We start from the raw sequence: 22,991 nt of genomic DNA, 5'->3' as shown, positions 1-22,991 counted from the left end.
TTCGATGAGTTCCGATGGTTGAGTTGATGTTATAACAAATTATTGATTAATTAATTGGAATTGTTCTCGAATAAAACTCTTCACGGCAAGTATGACATCCATGATTCAATCTCTCTCCATCTCTTTTCTATTTTTCTTTCTTTTCTGCTGTTTTTGTTTGTTTGATTTTATCTTTATTTTCCTATGTTTTTCGTTCTCTCTATCTTTCTTTCTTCTGTTTATATTTTCCTTCATGTATCTTCTTACTCTCTTTTTTACTTTTTGACATTGAATTGTTTTGACAGGTGCTTTCCCAGCAGTGCAGCATGGAGTTTCCGCTGAATTCTTCGATGTCATTATTGATTCCTGGCCAGAGAACAAAACTTAGTGTTTGAACCATGCCAGGAAACTGCTTCAGGATTTGCCGGCGGAACTTGCTCGGAACGACAACTCTGTCGTGGAACAGAATACAACCATCGACATGAGTAAAAGATTCTCGTCTGCTGAAGTAGGTACGAACATCTGGAGTCGTGATTGATCGTGTATCTGTTAGCCAGCCTTCACGAATGTACTGCAGCACAGTTTGCAGTGCCTTGTCACTTTTCTGTGCAGTTTGGATAGCTGCGAAAGAAACTGCCATGTCGTCAATCGCATCACGAACAGTACTCACCATGTCATCTTCTAGGCAAATCGCTGCTACGACGTAATTTTCCTCGGGCTGTTTAGTACGGTTGATCAGCCTAGACAGCATATCGGCACAACCAAAGTCGTCGGTGAACACGTGACGGATGTGGAAATCGTAGTAGAGTAGCATCAACGCCCACCGCTGGAGTCGATTCGCGGTATGTACTGGAATACCTTTCTTTGACCCAAAGATTGATAGCAATGCACAATGGTTCAGAAACAAAAATTAGGGGGAAATTAAGGTCAAGCTCTATAGCAGTATTTTTTTTCTACAAAGTTGTTACATATGCTAAAGCCCTTATAGAAAAATTGTCAAGAATTAGGGTGACCAAAATTTTCGATGAAGTTAAGTATCTGACTTTTTTTATCTTTGAAGATAGAAGAAAAAGTTGTTCTACAATGTTATAGCTCCGTTTATTTTTAAGTGTCTTTTTTTTCTCTATCTTTCAAAACATACGATTTCTATAGAAAGAAAACATTTTGCGCTCTAACTTTTTGATTTAAATTTTTATCTTGAAACTCTTTTTGAACGACTTTTACGGCTTTTTAAGAGAAACAGTTTGCAATGCTGACATCGATGTCGACATCTCAATTCTACTCAAAGTTATTAATGTTTTTCATTAAAAATATGCGTCTTCGTTGGTTTGTCAATTTTTTTGGGGCGAACATAAAAAATGTCTTTTGATTTTAATTCAAAGGGCACATTTGACTTTATGAATAGAGGAATTTTTAAAAATATGTTATTTTTTAAATTTTAGTGAATTCAATTCAAAAACCTGACAAAAATTTCAATATTTCCATAATTTATGCATATAAAAGCACATAGGTACATTTTCTGGTATTTTTTCTTAAAACTAGAAGTAATTACCTTTAATTGGATCCTAAAAGATCGGAAATCGATCAACTGGTTCAAAAGTTATGAGTTTTGGAAAATAAAATACATCGAATAAAGCCGTTTTTTATGGTCACCCTATTTCGACATCCGCCTCCGATTTCACGAGTTGTAGGCATTAATAGCGCTTGTGAGAAGCAGAGGTTTGCCTGCCGAAAATTTTGACCAACGTTTTGACGGTTTCGGCGAACGAGACTTTCTTCGGCAGCTTCGGAAGAATGTAATTTACGTACCGACTGCACAGTGTTTTATTTTGCTGATTTCGTGCGAAAAATTAATAGCGTCTTCAAATTTGATTTTAGTGATATACTTAATTCGGAAAAGTTTTTATGTTTTTTATTGTGCTTCTTTTAAAATATACGATTTAAAGATAATTTCACCTAGAAGTGATATGGAAAATTTATTTTTTCAGGACAATGAGATAGACAGCTAGTGTCTTCAGAAAAGTTGTGGCAAATGGTTTCACTAGCAACTTTGTCGAAGGTGTCGGATTTCTATCTCTTATGTGAAAAAAAAGATATAAAAAGTTCTATATGCAAAGTTCACCCAAATCATAATTTTAAATATAACTTTTTTCCTGGATTTTCTACATATTTTATACCTTCTGCAAAATTATTAACCAAACAGAAATACACCTTTTGCTGAACATTTGATCTAGCTATGGTTCAAAATAAAAAAGTTACTCAACCTTTAACGGTTTTTCAAAAGTTAGTTTAACTTCAAATTACTCAGCCGTACGCAAAAATACGCAGATAACTGTATAATTTTCTGAAAGCATGTCTATTCTACTTCCAAAAGAATATAAAATCATTTGTCTAATAGAGTCTTTTCGATTGTTTCAATGAAAAAAATCAAAATATTCAGCAAAAATATAAATCCTTAAAATCGCGTAATTTTCTAGAAGGTCATAAAAAATATAGAAAATCACGGGAAAGAGTTATAACAAAAAATATGAATTGTTGGTCAAAGTTTAGCGCATGAAATCATCTAAAGTGAATCAAAAATCGTATTTTTTCAGTTTATTCTTCGTTTTCTTCTCCACTGTCTTGTTCGAATGGAACTAGAAAAGTTTTAGCATCTTCTGACAACTCTTTCGTATTAAGTTTTGGCCAGCCTCGAGCTCATATTTTATGACCTTCTAGAAAATTACGCGATTTTATTGGATTTATATTTTTGCTGAATATTGTAAAACGCTATATTTAGAAATAAAAAAGTTATTTGATAAAGTCAGAATTTTCATGCAAAAGATTTTTTTCATTGAAACAATCGAAAAGACTCTATTAGACAAATGATTTTATATTCTTTTGGAAGTAGAATAGACATGCTTTGAGAAAATCATACAGTTATCTGCGTATTTTTTGCGTACGGCTGAGTAATTTGAAGTTAAACTAACCCTTGAAAACCGTTAAAGGTTGAGTAACTTTTTTATTTTGAACCCTAGCTAGATCAAATGTGCAGCAAAAAGGTGTATTTCTGTTTGGTTAATAATTTTGCAGAAGGTATAAAATATGTAGAAAATCCAGAAAAAAAGTTATATTTAAAATTATGATTTGGGTGAACTCTGCATATAGAACTTTTTATATCTTTTTTAACATAAGGGATAGAAATCCGACACCTTCGACAAAGTTGCTAGTGAAACCATTCGCCACAACTTTTCTGAAGACACTAGCTGTCTATCTCACTGTCCTGAAAAAATAAATTTTCCATATCACTTCTAGGTGAATTAATCTTTTAATCGTACATTTTAAAAGAAGCACAATAAAAAACATAAAAACTTTTCCGAATAAAGTATATCACTAAAATCAAATTTGAAGCCGCTATCAATTTTTCGCACGAAATCAGCAAAATAAAACACTGTGGACTGTAAGAGGACTTGTCCAACTTTCGGAGCAGGAGTCGAACCTTGGCTGCATCATTCAGACTATGTGCGTCGCTTTGGAAAAGATCCGTATACCGAGCGAATCACTTTTCGAATGTGGTGCCATTTTCCGGATCAAAGCAGAACTCGCTGATGTTAGTCGACAATGACTCCAACACTTGCTCTAAGTTGATTGCCTACAAAATGGCCAATCGCTCTGTAGAAGCTGAGTCATCTGCAGGATCGCTGCTTGGAGTTCTTGATTTGTCGTTGTTGTTATTGACGTAGGATTACGTCTTTGTTTTCTATACTAGATTACACTTTGTGAAAATGAAAATGAAACTGGCAAATGTTGCGTCAGATTTCAAACGGTTATAGCAAGCGAACGACTTAATACATCTTAGTCATTTATATTTCGGTGGATAGATAAAATGTGTAACAATTTTTTGATATTATGTTCAACATTGTTGCTTTACTGCTTAATGGTGGAAAAAGGTGAAAAGTTCCAAGGTCAAGCTTTCCCATACATTTCCCTTGTTCTTGGCTTGCTTCCCAAGCACAGATAACAATAACATGGACGAAATAAATTCCACTGCCTACATATTTTGACTCAACAAAGTGTTTTGGTTTGTTTGTCTTTGTCTAAGCTGCGTGGCCACGCCTTAATGGTAAAAATCTACGCTGAACTCGATACAAAAGACTGCGTGTGGAAAATTCAGCTTCGGTTTAGTTTGTTCCACATAAGCGAGTGCGGTGCAGCTATTAAAGCTTTGCGACATTGAGAAACGAGAGCTGCATACGAGTCAACTTCCAGGCACCGCGGAGCATGTTACCTGTATTCTGCACACGGCAGCAATAATAACCATTGTACGCTGCAGGATATTTTGCTGGCACAGCTGCTGGAGGGCACAGCGGAGAGCAAATTTTATACGCGGCCAACAAAATAATCGATGCTACCGGTGGTGGTGTGATCATCAGCATTCTGTAGCTACATTTCGAGCTGAAGATTATGAAATCGGTTCTTTTCAGAACTATAAATGCTTGAAGATAAGAGTTACGAGAATTTTCACAACTACTCCTAGTGTGAAATGTCCATCTATTTTTACAATAACGACCAGGGCGCATCAGAGATAAACGGTAGTGTTGCCTATGAATAGTTTATCACAACAAGACATAACCCTCATTTCAAGAATTTTCACTGCTAAATTGAGTGATTTTCCGGTTTAATTGTTTGTTTGTGTTCACTCGAACACCGTTATCAGTCAAACATAAGAAACGAAAATTAGTTAATCTAAGAACGAGAGTGATTTTCGCAGCGGGAAAGCAAAACCTTTCTTTTGATGCTTATGAAAATCATTCAGTAGTATCGAAGGTGTTTTGGTTTGTTCCTCTTTCTCGAAACTACGTAGCCACGCCTTAATTGCAAAAATCTGCTCTGAACTCGATACAAAAGACTGCGTGTAGAAAATTCAGCTTCAGTTTAGTTTGTTACACATAAGCGAGAGCAGTGCAGCTGTTAAAGGTACGCGACATCGAGAAACGAGAGCTGCATACGAGTCAACTCAAAATATTCATGGTGTGATTATCAGCTTTCTGTAGCACGAATTTTTAACTGAATATTATGGAATCGGTTCTTTTCAGAACTATAGATGCTTGAAGATAAGAGTTATGAGAATTTTCACAACTACTACTAGTGTAAAATTTTCATGTATTAATGCATCGTTAGTTTTAAAATAACGACTATCAAAAATAAACGGTAGTGTTACCTATGAACAGTTAAGCGCAGCATATAATAATATTTAGTTTAGCATAAATTAAATATTAGTAAAGCGGGCAATGTATGTAGTTTCGCGGGAATGCGAAGATGAACGGGAATAGAAGGTGTGACTAGAATTAGAAAAAATTTTCCCTCGTCCAGACGGGTCCCGTTTTTCTAATTCTAGTCACACCTTCTATTCCCGTTCATCTTCGCATTCCCGCGAAACTACATACATTTCTCGCTTTACTAAAACTTAAAATGTAAGTCAATATGACAAAAAATAAAATTAGTTCGTAAAAGTAAATATTAAATATTTAGTCCTACGTCACCATTTCATACAACCCCTAGGGCTGTATACAGAGCCGGATTTAAGGGGGGGCCCAGGGGGCCCGGGCCCCGGGCCCCCACATTTTTGGGACCCCCACAAAACGAGAAAAAGTTCTTTTCGCTATCAATAATGAGATTCAATCAAAAGTTTAATTTACAGCAAGAAAATTTAAACAGACCATTCCAATCTGAAACTTTCCTTCAGTGTTATTTTTCCGCGAGCGTCAATATCACAACTACATCCATAAGAGTTCACCTTCGATTCTTTTGGAATGACACACATTACACAGCGCGCATGGGAGGTAAAGCAAAGGAAGAAAATAATCCAGAAGTTTTTTTAATGCATTGCTGTTGATTCCAAAGAAAAATAAGCTTACTTTTTTTTTCTTTTATTCTCGCTTATTTTCCGTCGGTCTAGTTCCGCCACTGTTGTGGCCAATCACCGACGCCCAGGGAGGCGACTCCACACCCAGGACCCTAACTCACGACCCGTTTATCAACGGACCGGCGCCAACGGCTTTACTTCCTCATGCGATGGAAGGCGTGATCCCAGAGATTTTTCGCCTCAGAAAATCTCCCGGTGTCGGCTAGGATTGAATCTAGACCAGTTGGGTTGGTTGTGAGTAGATCACGCCACCTCACAACCATCGACACCTATGTCGGCGGTGGGATTCGAACCCAGGCGTCGAGCGTGGTTGGCGGAGACGTTACCAACCACACTAGACCCCCGCTCTAAATAAGCTTACTTGTCCGTGTGCAAATTTTATTGACCTGCAGATGTGTGTAGTTTTTTCCTAGTTTCTGTAGATTATTGCTTATATTTGCGCCTTATATTTGCGCAGTCTCTCTCAAATCGTGTGCAAATTTTTGCCTGTGGATTGCAATTTTTTCAAATTGCGGTAGGATTTTTTTTAGATATCAAGAAAAAATTTGCGAATTCCAGGTTTGGCTGTAAACAGTAAGCAAGCACCGAATTTATTATTACATTTGTTCAAAATGTGCGATCGCCACAAAACCCCGCGTGTATATCAAAGTGGAGCTCGAAAGTGGAGTGGAGAAGAAAAAAATCAAAAACTCTTTAGTGCCTCCAAAAATCATTTTATTTGAGGATTAATTTGAGCCTAATACCCCGTTCACACTACACTCCTTATTACCCGAAATCGGGCCATTCGTGCTGTCGAGGCCATATCACCATGTCATATCCATATCACCTGATATTCCATACAATCGATATCATGTTCGAAAACCAATAAAAACCAGATTTGCAGCGGTTGGCAACACGACCAACAGACATTTGACGCAACCCTACAAATTTCGAAATTCGCTCTGCATGCGAAATAGAAGGAAGGAAATATTTTTACTCTTATCATCCCGCACATTTTGACAATTGCTTATGAGAGTTCACATTGGTGCGAGCCAACTAGCTGAAATCTCTATCCTAATTACATTGCTCTTGTTGTCTTGTTTTTGCCTTGACCTGTTTTTGTTTTCTTCTCTTTTCAATTACCGAAGTAAATGTCAAACCATATCATCTGACTGTAGAGTGAACACCCGAAGTGATATCCAATATCATCTGGCGATATCAGGAAATATGCGGCGTAGTCTAAACAAGGCATAATGATCTCGAACGTAACTGGAGAAAGGTCTTTTTCGAAGATGAATATGAAGATGATTGGAAATAGGTTGCGTACGACTATGAAAAATGAAAGGCTGTCAAACTTAGCATTTTTAAGTTGAGAGTACGATATTCTGAAAGAGTTGAATGTTGATTATTTAATTAATAAGTTCTCTGAACAAAAAAACTCTAACAAATTTTTGGTAACTTTTCAATACGATTTAACTCGTACGATAGAAAAAACGGTTTTGTTTTATTTCGAGGCCCCCACTGTAAACTGGGCCCCGGGCCCCCACAATCGTAAATCCGGCTCTGGCTGTATACCTTGTAGTATTCTACTTCGGGTTCAATTCTGGAGCTTTTGAATCTTCCAGAACAATCCTCGTCGCCAAATGTAGTGTATTCCAAAAATATTCTTGGTGAAAATTTGAGAATTTATTAATGTCGTTTTCGTTTTTGTGGTGTAGCTACCCCGCGGACTACACTTTGTCCTATCACTGTTTTTTTTACTTTTTCGGACTATCCCGGACTACCCTTTTTCTGTCCCGGACAGTCCGCGCAGGAAACAGAGTGCAGTTTTGGAGACACCAACACATTCACACGTATGTGTCAAAATCAAAAAAAAAAATGTGTCAAAATCGGTTTGTTTTGATTATCGTTCTTCGCGTGTCAAACATCAGGTTGAATTTTATTTATTTTATTTTGTTATTCCGTCATTTTTTAGTAAATTGACAAATTTTTCGTACAGTAGCACAAATGCGATAAAAGACAATGGCGATAATGACCAAAACAAAAGTGACAGTTACCTCTGGTATTACGCACACCATTGCAACTGCTCGGAAAGTGTTTTTTTTTCAGCTGCAAAGCGTAGTCCGGGACGGGATAGTCCTGCCGTAAAAACGAATTCGACATAAGTTGCTCTATTCTAGTTTGATAGTTACAATTGGAATGAAGAATATTTCTCTCAACCACAGTTAGTGATTGCTGCGAATGATTGAAATGAAACAAGTATTGCCAAGTATAGATGACAGTTCTAAAAGGTATGCTATTCACATCGATGCATTAGTATTAGTGATCGTTATGAACTTTTTCCAATTTTGTATGAAATTTGAAATGATTTTGCATTTTAAACTAAACTTATAAAACATACTTTCCTGAAAAGTTATAGAAATGATGTTGAAACATGTTTTATTTGTGGAAAATACATAAACATGCTGCGGTTTAGGTAAAATATGCTGTTTTTCATCAATTTGTCAGTAACCTTTTTGCACTTTTCGTTTTTTTATTGTAGTCTAATAACGCTTCTAAATAGAGTCGCTTATATTTCATACAGTAACAAAAGTCATGAGCTATGACAATGACTAAGATTATGCTCCAAATATTAGAAATTTAGCATTTTTATATATTTTATTTCGACATATTGTCGCAATTTTTCACACTAAATCTAAATTAATATCAATTTCTAGTGTGTTTCAACTGAAGATTCATTCTCCAACCAAAAACATCAGATATAAAACAACATAAAACGAGAAATTTCCAAAAATGTTCTGAATTCCATACAAAACGCGAAATTTTTCATAACGGGATTTGTTTGTGTGCGTGAATAGACAAAAATGTAGCATACCTTGTAGAACTGTCATCATACTTGGCAAGTATTGTACGCACAAAATAACACCACATAATGTCTTTTGTTTTTGTCCATTATTTTCGATTTTTGACAGTTTCACGTTGCATAGATTGATCCGATTAGCTTTTAATGCTTCTAAAGCGGGCATTACACGAAGGAAACATTCGCTGTAATTGACGGTGAATATTTGTTTACCCGTGTAATCTATACATATAAAAATGCGGCTCTGTCTGTCTGTCTATCTGTCTGTCTGTTCAATATAGGCTTGGAAACTACAGAACCGATTGCCGTGAAATTTTGTATATAGGGGTTTTAGGGGCCGAGAAAGGTTACTAAGGTAATTCGAGACCCCTCCCTCTTCTGGAAGGGAGGGATCCCATACAAATGGAACACAAATTCAGGCACATCTCGAAAACAAACCAAACAAATGGAACCAAATTTGGCAGGTGGATGTTTTTTGGGGTAACAAATATATCCATAACTAGCTGACCCGGCAAACTTCGTCTCGCCTATTTAGGTGTTCAATTCAATAATTTTAAACATTTCAAATTCATTGATTCATTGCGATTTGTTTATATCATTTGAAATGATTGGTTTTATCGGAATGACAACATCCTCGACTTTTGGCTTTTGTGCATCACCTCTATTCCGGAAATATATTGAATGCATTTCAGTTATTTTCGTTTTTAAGAAACTGAAGGTGGTCATCTTCGAATTCGAAATGGTGTCCAGGGTCAATGCATGGCTTCTATACAACATTCCGATTACGGAAATATCCATATGTAGTAGTATTCGGTTATTTTCGGCTGTTTCCCAGAAGATGCCATTTAACAATTTAAACTGGTGTCTGAGGTCAATTTTTAGCTACTTGCATCATTCTGGATCCGGTGATACACATATTGCGTGGTATTTGGTCACTTCAGGCTATTTTTCAGAAACTGTAAGTCGCCATCTTGGATTTAAAATGGCATTAGGAGACAATTTCTGACCTCTGAGCGTCAATCTGGTTGAAGAAACACCCATATTGGGTGGTATTTGGCCGATTTCGGTTGTTTTCCAGACACCGGAAGTCGCCATCTTATAATTCAAAATGTTGTCTGAGGTCGATTTGTGGCTACAGTCCATCATAACAATCCTGGAAATATCCATATTGGTTGGTCTTTGGTCATTTACCGCTGTTTTTCAGAAACCGGAAGTCGCCATCTTGGATTTTAAAATGGCATTAGGAGACAATTTTTGGTCTCTGAGCGTCAATCTGGTTGAAGAAACACTCATATTGGGTGGTATTTTGTCATTTTCGGCTGTTTTCTAGACACCGGAAGTCGCCATCTTACAATTCAAAATGTTGTCTGAGGTCGATTTGTGGCTTCAGTGCATCATAAAAATCCCGGAAATACCCATATTGGGTGGCCCTTGGTCATTTGCCGCTGTTTTTCAGAAACCGGAAGTCGCCATATTGGATTTCAAAATGACATTAGGGGACAGTTTTTGGCCTCTGAGCGTCATTTTGGGTGAAGAAACACTCATTTAGGTGAAATTTGGTAATTTTCGGCTGATTTTCAGAAACCGGAAGTCGCCATCTTGGATTTAAAAATGGCATTTAGAGACATGCCAGAAGAAGGAAGGGTGTCGAAACATTATGGACATGTTTGTTTCATCTACAAACATTCACTTGCCAAATTTGGTTATATTGACTTGATTGGTTCTCGAGCTGTGCGAAATTTGAGTATCATTTGTATGGAACCCCTCCCTTCCAGAAGAGGGAGGGGTGTCGAACTAATATGGACATATTTGTCACTCCTAAAAACATCCACATGCCAAATTTGGTTTCATTTGCTTGGTTAGTTTTTGAGATGTGCAGAAATTTGTGTTTCATTTGTATGGGGGCCCTCCCTTCCAGAAGAGGGAGGGGTCTCAAACTATCATTAAAACCTTTCTCGGCCCCTAAAACCCCTACATACAAATTTTCACGTCGATCGGTTCGGTAGTTTCCGAGCCTATATGGATCAGACAGACAGACAGACAGACAGACCGGACTGCATTTTTATAGGTATAGATAGATGGTTTGACACCCCTCCCTCTCCTGGAAGAGAGGGGTCCCATACAAATGAAACACAAATTTCTGCACATCTCGAGAACTAACCAAGCAAATGAAACCAAATTTGGCATGTGGATGTTTTTAGGAGTGACAAATATGTCCGTATTAGTTCGACACCTCTCACTCTTCTGGAAGGGAGGGGTTCCATACAAAGGTGGATGTTGTTAGGTGTAAAAAAAAATATCCATAATAGTTTGACACCCCTCCCTCTGCTAAAAGAGAGGGGTTCCATACAAATAAAACAAGAATTCATGCACATCTCGAAAACTAACCAAGTAAATGAAACCAAATTGGGCAGGTGGATGTTTTTAGGGGTATCAAATATATCCATAACAAATTGACGCCCCTCCCCCTTTTAAAAGGGTGTGGTCCCATACAAAAGAAACACAAATTTCGCACAGCTCGAGAACCAATCCACCAAATAGAACCAAATTTGGCATGTAAATGTTTTTACATTTAAAGGAGGGGTTCCACACAAATTTCTGCACATCTCGAGAAATAATCAAGCAAATGGAACCAAATTGGATATGTTGAGGTTTCTGAGAGCAGGAAAATTTTTTGACTCCAGACGCCATTGTTAAATTTAAGATGGAAACTTCCGGTTTCTATCCGTAAAATGTCTTCAAATATCAGTTTCAAATCCAAGATGGTGACTTCCGGTTTCTGAAAAACAGCGGGATATTACCAAATACCACCCAGTAGGGGTATTTCCGAAATCGTGATGATACACTGAAACCACAAATCGACCTCCGACAACATTTTGAGTTGTAAAATGGTGACTTCCGGTGACTGGAAAATGACCAAATACCACCTAATGTGGGTGTTTTTCAACCAGAATGACGTTCAGAAGCCAGAAAATGTCTCCAAATGCCATTTTGAAATCCAAGATGGCGACTTACGGTTTCTGAAAAACAGCGAGATATGACCAAATACTACCCAATATGGGTATTTGCGAAATCGTGATGATGCATTGAAACCACAAATCGACCTCAGACAACATTTTGAGTTATGGAATGGCAACTTTTGGTGACTGGAAAACTGCCGAAAATGACCCAAAAACTACCAAATATGGGTGTTTCTTTAACCAGAATGATGCTCAGGGGCCAGAAATTGTCACAAAATGTCATTTTGAAATACAAGATGGCGACTTACGGTTTCTGGAAAATAGCCGAAAATGACCAAATACCACCTAATATGAATATTTCTTTAAACAGAATGACGCTCAGAGACCAGAAATTGTCTCCAAATACAATTTTGAAATCCAAGATGGCGACTTCCGCTCTCTGAAAAACAGCCAAAAATGGCCGATTTCCATCCAATATGAGATGCTTCGATACCAGAATGATACACAGGAGCTAGAATCGACCACAGACACCATTTTGAATTCTAAGATGGTGACTTCCGGTTTCTGGAAAACAGCCGAATAACACTAAATAATACCTATTATGGGTGTTTCTTGAACCAGAATGACGCTCAGGGGCCAGAAATTGTCTCCAAATGCCATTTTAAAATCCAGGATGGTGACTTCCGGTTTCTGAAAAAGCCTAAGTGACCAATTATCACCCAATATGAGCGTTTCTTTAACCAGAATGATGCATGAAGCTAAAAATTGACCTCAGGCACCATTTTGAATTGTAAGATGGCAACTTCTGGAAAACAGCCGAATACTACTACATATGAATGTTTCCGTAATCGAAATGATGTATAGACGCCACGCATTGACCCTGAACACCATCTTGAATTCGAAGATGACCACTTTTAGTTTTTGAAAAACAACGAAAATAACTGAATACCACCCAATATGAGTATTTGCGGAGAGGTGATGTACTAAAGGCAGAAAACGAGGATGTTGTCATTCCGATAAAATCAATAATTTCAAACGATATAAACAAATCGCAAGAAATCAATGAATTTGGAATGTTGAAAATTATTAAATTAAACACAAAAATAGGCGGGACGAAGTTTGCCGGGTCAGCTAGTATCAAAATATTTACTTCAATTATTTGCAAAAAAATATGTTTGCTGTTGTATTTGCAAAACAAAATGTTAAGTAAATACTTGCTTTGTCTAATATCGTGCTTTGCTAGTAAATCCGCTACCGAGCGAATATTTGTTTAAACTTTTCCTTTGTTTATTAAGAAATTTGGTATGAGCAAACTACAGCAAATGGGTACCAGTGTGACATTCCACATGAAATGTTTAGATTCATCACGAAGCAGACTGCAAATGCTCGTGAAGTTTTCAAGTAACGATAAATTGCTATAATTTATTTTTAGTGAAGGTTGTATCGTAAAAAAATACCAAAATTTAACTTGCAAGTCATTCTGTGCACCCTGTAGGAAGAAGCTATTGCTTCGTTTCTATTCCACGAACGGAATATAATTTTATAATTGCAAGCTTGAACACTTAAAACGTTAAAATTTATTTATAATTGCTGTTGATAAAAATTGTATACGGAATCCTGTTTTTTATCAATTAATATTTCAAATCCAAAAGGGTGTGAAAATTGACTTTGTTCATGCGTAGGAAGTTTTGATATAGAAGCGGCATTTCATCTTCTTCCGATTCTCGTCATTCCCGATGGGGGCGAACAGCTCCCGTAATTGAACACTGTTTTTTTAACGCATCAAAAGTGACGCAACCGAAGCATCACGATCTGGCAACTTCACAAGAAAGTCATTGTGAGCTATGAGCTATCCATATGAGTCGGTTCACAGTGTTGAGTGAACGACTCAGCGCCGTTCAACAAAGCAGTTCCAAAAGACAAATCAACAACGAAATCCCAAGATAATATAAAATATGGAACAGTCAGGGCAGTACCGTGAATCGATCAAAACACATAAAAAGATTCTCAAATATATGCAAATGAAAACTCTATTCACTATTTATGCTAGGAAGATTATTTTCTAAAAATAATTTGAATCGTGTAATAGCACAACAAATATATTTACCAGAAAATTAGAAAAAAGGCCTTGTTACCATTCGAGCATACGTCTAAAGCAGGTATTAGACGAACCAAACGTTTGCTCTTCTTGTGTACGGATTTTATTTTTGTGCAAATATAATTCGTACCAAAAAAAAAAATGTAGAAGGGTGGTAACCAAGACACGACCGCATAGTTGACGTAGGACCACAATAATTTTATAATTTTATTTAGAAGTTATGTTTGATTTGAGCTCGTTTTACTTTTGTAGTTTGCTTGATTTGTTTTAACCAATTCAAGCTCAACATCTTCCAAAAGGAAGGTGTTTTGGTTCCGGTGGTAATATCAAGTATCTAGGTCGTCAGCCCAAATTCATCAAGCGACACCTCAAACGACTTGGAACTAAACTAGTTCATTGGTGGCCATTTCTACGGTTAAGGTCGTCTTTGACCATTTAAAAAGTCAAAAAAGTCATGAGAAAATCCGTTCATTATTGGCATGGTTCGATTTTGGCAACAGAAAAAATTCTGAGGTGTTGCCAAAATCGAACGGGGTCTGTATTTTGATTATTTCTTTGCAGCACTCTATCTTAGAAGAAAAAATATTCTCTTTAACATTCACAATGGTCCAGAAACCAAATTTAGGAGAAAATTTGGGTCTAGAGCTCTATAGCAATGTTTTAGAAAAAAACTTTATTTTACAAAGTTACTTAAAATTATTGGAGCTATAAAATTGTAAAACAAGGTTTTCTATCTACAAAAGTAAAAAAGTTAGATACTTGATTTTCCCCTAAATTTGGTTTCTGGACCATTGATGAATACCATTCATTCTAATACAGCGAATTTTCTTTAATGCGCGAAGAGGCAACCTTCTACAAAATATTTAATTGAGTGCGATTTAGTAGAAATTAAACTTCCTTCTATATCTATTTGTTTTGTTAAAGTTGGCTCACTCACCGATCACAAAGCGGCAAAGATGTCACATAAATTTTTTTCCTGTAATTACAAGCTCGTGGAAAAAATATCGATAACGAATTACAGTTTTAGTAGAAAATGTATATTCACAGAAAATTTGAAATTGACATAGAATTTTATGAACATGTTAACATTCAATTCAGGTCAATTTAAACATTTTATCAGTATACAGGATCAATCAGAAAAAAATTTGATCAGTTTCAAGATACCAAAGAACAACGAAGATACCATATTTGAAAGTTATATGTCCGTTATCTTCGAAAATAAACTGGGCTAGAGTGATGCACAACATCAGCCTCAGCAATTAATGTTTGCATAGCGTTGTTCAATCACAAGTACGGTTATGGAAAGTTATATTTTCTTGCAAATGCTAATTCAAAAAAATTTCATTTGAAAAATACAAACACTAACGTCGGAACTCTAATATAAAGATGAAATGAATTTGGATGCAGCTAGTATTGTCATATTGGACTAAATTCATTTAGCTAGTTAAATATAATCATCAGTACAGCTCGTTTAACTACATATTCAAAGATCTGTACGGAGCATTTTGGTTTTCTATTGTCTTTTAAATACCTTATATTTAGTTATTTAAATAAGTCTAAAAAAAGGCAGAGTGTAGAGTTAAAAAATAAACAACGCATTTTGTTGCCCCGGCGGCGCAGCCTATTTTGCGACATCCGAAAAATCATAGTGAATTCTAATATTTGCTGCTATACGAAACAAGAAGAAGAAGACGATTCAAACGGCAATTCGATTGTGTTCCACGCCTCACTGCGAGTCAACAGCGGCAATGTAGTTTTCACTTGGCTTGACTGCACACAAATGAATATCAAGTTTCTCTGCACTGATAGACGACGAGTAACCAGCGCTCTGTTCATACATTGCTCGGTGCAGTACTGTTGCCTGTGCCATCATATCATCCTTCAAGACATCAGTTTCATTAACATTAACATATTTGTTAACAGCAGAACGTAAAACTGTCTGGTAGTGGAGGTGGTTACGAACTTTCCGAAAAAGCTTTACCTTCAAGACATCAATTTAGTCTAGGCTGATGGAAGCTAACATTAGTTGACCTATTGGGACGGGGAGATTCTGTCAAATTTTTTTTGCTACTGCTATACAGGATATCACTGCAGGCAGTTGGTGTCTATTCATGAAGTCTGTGCTAGGCGTGCTCGCATATGATTGGTACATTGTTGGTGAACATTCGACCTTGAAACTTTTATTCAATTTTCACTGTTTAACAATGAAGTGATAATGAAAATTGAAGAATCACAAAATTGTCCATCATTTTATCAATCCAACGACATATCGATTATTGTGGTCCATCATGTGGTTACATCAGTATAACCGTTTAAATTCTTTCATTCCGTCGTTACATCTTGGTTTTAGTTATCGCGGAATGTATCTCGGTATAGTGCGGTTAGACGTAGTCCTACGTCAAAAAGCAAATATTTGCTTCGTCTAATACCTGCTTAATATGCGCTTAAGATAAGGTGACTATAAAGTCTTCGCTTGCTGCCATAAACCGCTGAGCTATTGGACATCATACGAGATAGTGCTGTAATAGCCGATGAGGCCCTCCTACAGGCATAGTCGGCATGACTCCAGAACGTGCGCTTGTCGTCCACCATAACCCCCAAGAGCTTCAGAGATCGCTTCGAGGGGATGGTGCAGTCTCCGATTCTGATCACCTCCTGTTGCTCCGATTTACGGTTGTTCACAACCGTGACCTCCGTCTTAAGATGCGCGAGCTCCAGTTTCCTGGAGCGCATCCAGTCCTCGGCCTTGCGTATACAGTGCGCGGCCTACAACTTGACCTCCTATGTCGTTTGCAAAACCGACGATCACAAGCCCTACAGGGACCTTGAGTTTCAACACTCCGTCATACGTGACATTCCACAACACCGGACCCATGATTGAACCTTGCGGAACTCCTGCGGTGATTGGGACGCACGCCTGACCCTCCTCCGTGTTGTAAACAAGTAGGGTAGAGCGGGGCTAGTTGGTTACGGGGTAAGTTGGTCAAAGAGAATATTTTCGAATCTACGTATCAAAAAAATCGTGTAATATGGGTGATATTTAGCGGATAACAATACAGTTTCAATTAGGGCGTATACTAAAAACAGGTTGGTGCCAAATTGGCCATTAATTCTACTCGGTTTTCAAGTTGAAACTTTTTGTCTAAACAAAGCTAGCCAAATTGAAATTAACCTAGTTCAATGCATGATGAAAGTACTTTATGTTAGTTTTAAGTTTTTTTTTTATTCTCGCTTATTTTCCGTCGGTCTGGTTCCGCTACTGTTGTGGCCAATCACCGACGCCCAGGGAGGCGACTCCACACCCAGGACCCTAACTCACGACCCGTTTATTAACGGACCGGCGCCAACGGCTTTACTTCCCCATGCGATGGAAGCCGTGATCCCAGAGATTTTTCGCCTCAGAAAATCTCCCGGTGTCGGCTAGGATTGAATCTAGACCAGTTGGGTTGGTTGTGAGTGGATCACGCCACCTCACAACCATCGACACCTATGACGGCGGTGGGATTCGAACCCAGGCGTCGAGCGTGGTTGGCGGAGACGTTACCAACCACACTAGGCCCCCGCTCAGTTTTAAGTTGTGTTACACAAATTTCCGCCAAAATTTTATTTTCGTGTATTTTCAGTAATTTTCATATTTAATACAGTTGGTCCTATGCACATCATCAATGAGTTCAAGTAACCAAGTAAATGCAATTCCAGGAACGGCGCTTTTCGTGATGCTTACTAAAACCAAACGAAAACAACATGTGCTCTGCTTAGCAAAACCGTTTTTTTTAAACGTCAAACAATTTGGTGAAAGTTATCTTCATTTCGTCGTCGTTTTAATGAATGTTTCTGTGGACACTATAAACACATGAGTCATTGATCTGAAATAATTATTACTCACTTACTTTACTTTTAAGGCGACAGACCGATTATCAATCCAGTGCCGAATCCAGAATACGTCGCCATGTCCCTCGATCTTGGGCTGCTATCCTCCAATCGCCCCTAACACCTATTTCGCGTGCATCCTCGTCGACAGCAAACATCCAACGAGTGCGGGGTCTACCCCAAAGTCGATGACCTCTATCGGGATTCCTGCTAAATATAGCCTTCGCTTGACGTTCATCTGGCATTCTCGCTACATGCCTAGCCCCATTAAGGCCTGCCGTGTTTTATCCGCTTGACTATATCCGCCGATTTGTATGCCTGGTACACTTCATGGTTCATGCGTCTGCGCTAAACACCATTTTCAAGTTTGTCGCCAAGGATTGAACGCAAAATCCTACGCTCAAAAACACCAAGAGCTCGCCGATCAGCCTCTTTCAGCGTCCTCTACGCACCCGTAGATAGAGTGCAAGTTTAGTTTTATAGAGTGCAAGTTTAGTACCGATTTGCAGACTGCTGGACCTAAGCTGGTTACGTAATTCGTAAAAGGCCCTGTTTGCGGCTGCTATCCGCCTCTTTATCTTACGGCTAACCTCTTTGTCACATGTCACTAATGTTTCCAGGTAAATAAATTCGTCGACTACTTCAAATGTTTCCCCATCTAGCACCACCGCAGCACCAACCTCCGACGGACTACCACGCACTCTGCCAGCCACCATGTATTTCGTTTTGGCAGAGTTTATGACAAGCCCTAATCTCGCAGCTTCCCTTCTGAGAGGTCCGAAGGCCTCTTCCACTGCTCTACGGTTGATACCAATGATGTCGATATCGTCCGCAAAACCGAGAAGCATGTGCGAATTCTCAATGATGGTACCGCTTCTCTGCACACCAGCCCTCCGTAAAGCACCTTCCAATGCGATGTTGAACAATAAGTTCGACAGCCCGTCACCCTGCTTCAAACCAGCTAACGTCACGAACGAGTCCGATATCTCACTGGCTATCCTGACGCTTGATGTAGAACCTTAAAGGGCGGCACGTATCAGCCTAATCAGCTTTGTTGGGAATCCATGTTCAAGCATAATCTGCCATAACTCATTTCTCTTAACTGAATCGTACGCTGCCCTGAAGTCTATGGACAGATGGTGCGTCTGCAAATTGAATTCTCGAAATTTATCGAGGATTTGTCGCAAGGTAAACATTTGGTCCGTCGTGGAGCGTCTCCCTCGAAAACCGCATTGGTACTCGCCAACAAAGGTCTCCTGCAACGGCCTCAGTCTGTGGAACAGGATGCGGGAGAGAACGGTATTGAGACGGTATTGCCTCGATAATTGCCACAGTCCAGGCGATGACCTTTTTTGTAGATCGGGCATATGAGACCCTACAACCAGTCCGAGGGCAATTCTTCATTCTTGACCTTCTTGTACCAACTTGTCCTGACCAACTTACCCCATCTGAGACGCTAGTTGGACAATTTGACGTCAACTCAAAAAACATAAAATATTCGCGAAATCATAAACTATTTTGAGTCGTTCATATTTTTTCTAGAAGCTACAGACTTAACGCAACATTTTGCGTTTTTTGCCATAATTGTCTACAAAAAGTTAGAAAGATTTTGACCAAAAATGACCCTACTCGATTCTGGAAATAATTTTCCAGAATCTTGTACAGCGACACCGGTACATGGATGCTCCTGAGCGCGAGCGCTATGGAGTCCCAACTGGCGCTATTGAACGCATTCTTCACGTTGAGCGTGACGATTGCACAATACAATACACAATAGGGGAAAACGCCACTTGTCTTGCGCTGAAGTGCCCGCCGTCTTGGTGACGGAAGAGATGGCATCCAGCGTGGACCTGCCCTTCCGGAAGCCGAACAGGTTACTTGCCAGACCGTGTACACCCTCCGTGTACCTCACCAGTCTGTTGAGGATGATCCTCTCAAGCACCTTGCCCGCGGTGTCCAGCAGGCAGATAGGCCTATATGCCGATGGGTCCCCTGGCGGTTTCCCAGCCTTCGGCAGTAAGACCAGTCTCTGCCGCTTCCACCTGTCCGGAAAGAGACAGTCATCCAGGCACCTCTGCATGGCTGCCCTAAACAGCCCGGGGGCCGTTTGTATCGCTAGCCTGATTGCCAGGGTAGGGATACCATCTGGCGCCGCCAGCAGGCGCCAGCGCGCCTTTAGTCTTAGCCATTACGATCCTGTAGGCGTCACCCCACAGATTCGTGTTGGCATTCGCGCATAGCCTATCGAAGCAGGCCCACTGTACGGTACAGCGATGGCTACGTACCACACGGGCAGTGGCATCCCAGCGGTAAACAGCAAGGCAAAAACCACCGACGCTAGGGTGAGCCATCGCGATCGCTGGAACTGCTTCCAGTAAGGATCCCATGGCAGAGGTACCAAACCAAATGATTGCAACGGTTGAATCACACATTTTCCGGGAAGTTTCACCATTTGATGATTCGTAAGCATGATTTATGATGGAAAGCGATAGGGTAGCGATTATTTAGACCTATGAGTCTGACTCGTTGAATATCATGGATGTGAATATTTACTGCCGCGGTTGATGGGCACATACTGTATCCATGACAAGTAAATTAAATACAGTTTAAATATTTGTTTAATGGTTATAATGAGCAACAATTAGGATTTTTTTTTGTACCGAGTCGTGTTATTAGAGTCATGCATTGAGTATCCGAGCTGTAATTGCACGAGTACAATAAGTTTGTTGGTGATAGCAGCAAATATCTGTGAAGAAAGAGTGAAGTTGAAACATCGTGCAAACACAATTTCTAGTTTTGCTGCACCCACCGAAAAGAACAGCGCGAAATCTAGTCGATATAATCCACATGGTGAAACTGATTGATCCCGTAACAGTAATCCAATGGTGAACGTTTGAATCTGGAACCGTCAACCGATAATTTTTAGAAGCAATCTATACTTTGCTACTACAAAGTCATAATTACGTTTTCATCGATGCGAGGTGCAACTTCGGTTTCGAAAAATTCGTTCAGGTAAAGCAGAGTTTTCTCGGCCTGTTGAATGGAGCACTAAATTTTACGATTTCTCCATAATTGCTGAAAACTAAACAAAATTACTTACACGTCTTGCTGAAAGCGCTGAAGCTGATACTAAGCACACAAGATGGATTAGTTCAAAAGCTAGGTAGAGAAATGAATTAAAGTAGCGGTTTAAAGTGATGGTGAATTCATGTCGCAGCTGCTGACTTGTGGAAACATAAACGAAGTACATCTGTAAGCAATAACGACTAATGAAAAAACATACTATGAAAACCACGAGCTGATTCAAATTGATCAACCCAAGCGGAATACTGAAAATACGACAAATTCCTTGTACGGAATAACTCGTGCTGTAATGAATTCTACTCAAGGCGGTCAGATTTTCGCAAACCTCGGTGGAAAACTTTTCATCCATTGCACAGCCTGTATCCTGATCCGCCACGCATATGTCACGTATGATTTTTTTCACCTGCGAATTAACCGAACGATACAAGTGGGCTCCGATGTAAAGGCTAAATAGGCACACATTGGACACCTGGGCCACGACAAAAACGGCGTAAATATTCATGATGCGCTCAAACAGCGGCACTGGGTCATTTTCCATGTTGAACCTAAAGTTGATCGCAAACAGCACGCTCATCATGATGTTCACTATGCAAACCTTTCCCAGTCCGTACAAGACTAGTTTTTTGTCGATCTCGGGAAGCACCTCGAAGCACTCGAGCCGCTGCAAATTCCGCAGGATTGCGTTACTGTGGGCCAGGAACTGTCGGTTGTAGATCAACGCCAGTGCGTAACAGGATGCTATGATCCCGAGTCGAATGATGAACTTGCAATAAATCAGCTGGCGGACAATATCCAACGTTGGGTACGGTAGCAGTGTCACTATGCGGTAGAAGCTAAATCCAACGGTGACGATGGTGCTGGTCGCTGCACAGAGAGACCATAGCAGATGAAATTCGCAGCTGTGGAAACGGTTGCCATCAAAGCAGAAAGGCAAAATTCCGCAGGCACGAGCGCCATAGTACAGATAGATCGTAGCAAGCCGGAACAACACCCGTCGGGTGAACATCGTTGATAGAAGCATTCTATTGCCATTTGTACGTACTAAGGATACAATGTTTCAAAGCTGCTTAATTATTTAAACTGCGTTTTTTGCGTCCCGATGCATGTGATGGAAATTCACTAGTGATGTGCATTCCATTTGCGGGTAAACATAGTCGTGTGCAGGATTTTAAGTTTGAGAGGCAGGGAGCCCGTTTGAGCTGAGTTTGAGTTAATTAGATCTCGACTACCTTGTGATAAGGGCGTATGTCTTAACGTAAACACAACGAATGAGAGATGATTTGTGCTTGTGAAGTACAAGGGATATAACTCTCACTCGTTTTGTTTACGTTTAGACATACGACCTTAACACAAAGTAGTCGAGAGATGTATGATTTTCCAAGGCTACGTTTTCGTTCTACGGTTTTTGATAGTTTAGAATTTAATTACTCGGTGATGAGGCGAATCGTTTCTGCGATACAGACAAAATCTGTGTGACTCGCGTATGGAAAACTTTCTCGTTGATCATCATTCGGGCAATTCCAACTAAGGATTCTTTGTGTGCGAATCAGCTGAAGCGAATCTGTTCGTTTCCAACTCTGCAAATTATTAAAGAGAAAGGTTTCCAGTCCGATGGGTTCTCATTACACACTTCTTTTCCATGACTCCTAGTCCCAGTATTTTTTTTTGGGATCCCTCATCGACTTTCGACAATCTAAGGGAAACATGGGTCCGAGAATGGAATCTAAACGTGGAATCAGGAATATTTTTTTAAAATTTTGAGCTCAAGTTGGAACAGTTTAATTTCATTGGCCTTTTGACACGTTTTTTAACATTTGAATCTCAACTCTAGGAATTCTAGGATCACGAGTGTTTTTTTTTCACTTTCAGAATTACTTTCTCACCATTCTGGTTTTTTGGACTTTTCTAAACTTTAGAAATGTTTTTTTTTAGCTGTTGACGTAGAATACGTCTTACGGCAACAATTACAGGGACCCAATTCCAATACAGGGATCCAATTTCAAAACCGAAAACATTGAGAGCGTTACAAAAATTGTCCAATTTCAAACGCTTTAAACCCAGTCAGTTTCCAACCGATTTCTGTCATTTTTGCAGCAATCGAATGGAAAATCATTTAAGCACCCGTCCAAATGCAGAAAATTGTAATCTGATTGTTCAAACTATTGTAATATTGAAAATTATTGAGCATTGTCGAAACGCAAATGTCGACTTTTGATTGGTCGCTTGCTGCCTTTCCCTAAAAAGGACGACAGAATG

The 22,991-nt window shown here is 39.1% G+C and overlaps 1 protein-coding gene across 1 annotated transcript; it reads right to left on the bottom strand.

Moving 5' to 3' along the window:
* Nucleotides 1-20,292: 20,292 nt before the first annotated feature.
* LOC129729261 (uncharacterized) lies at nt 20,293-21,741 on the bottom strand. The gene is made up of 5 exons (XM_055687772.1): nt 21,112-21,741; nt 20,752-21,072; nt 20,616-20,684; nt 20,461-20,550; nt 20,293-20,397 (listed from the first exon to the last, which is right to left on the bottom strand). The coding sequence occupies exons 1-5, from the start codon at nt 21,739-21,741 to the stop codon at nt 20,293-20,295; spliced, it is 1,215 nt and encodes a 404-aa protein (XP_055543747.1).
* Nucleotides 21,742-22,991: the final 1,250 nt, after the last annotated feature.

This window comes from Wyeomyia smithii, chromosome 3 (genome assembly GCF_029784165.1).
Source record: "Wyeomyia smithii strain HCP4-BCI-WySm-NY-G18 chromosome 3, ASM2978416v1, whole genome shotgun sequence".
NCBI lineage: Eukaryota > Metazoa > Arthropoda > Insecta > Diptera > Culicidae > Wyeomyia > Wyeomyia smithii.
Note: the sequence above shows the minus strand (reverse complement) of the source record. Positions and strands in the feature narration are given on the sequence as shown.

Bases quoted from the DNA above. Each gene is read 5' to 3' on its own strand.
- LOC129729261 (XM_055687772.1), bottom strand. From the start codon at position 21,741: ATGTTCACCCGACGGGTGTTGTTCCGGCTTGCTACGATCTATCTGTAC. The intron at 21,073-21,111 runs GTGGCGGATCAG...ATGGATGAAAAG, and splicing joins AAATCATACGTGACATATGC to TTTTCCACCGAGGTTTGCGA. The intron at 20,551-20,615 runs GTAATTATGACT...TGACGGTTCCAG, and splicing joins CACCTCGCATCGATGAAAAC to ATTCAAACGTTCACCATTGG.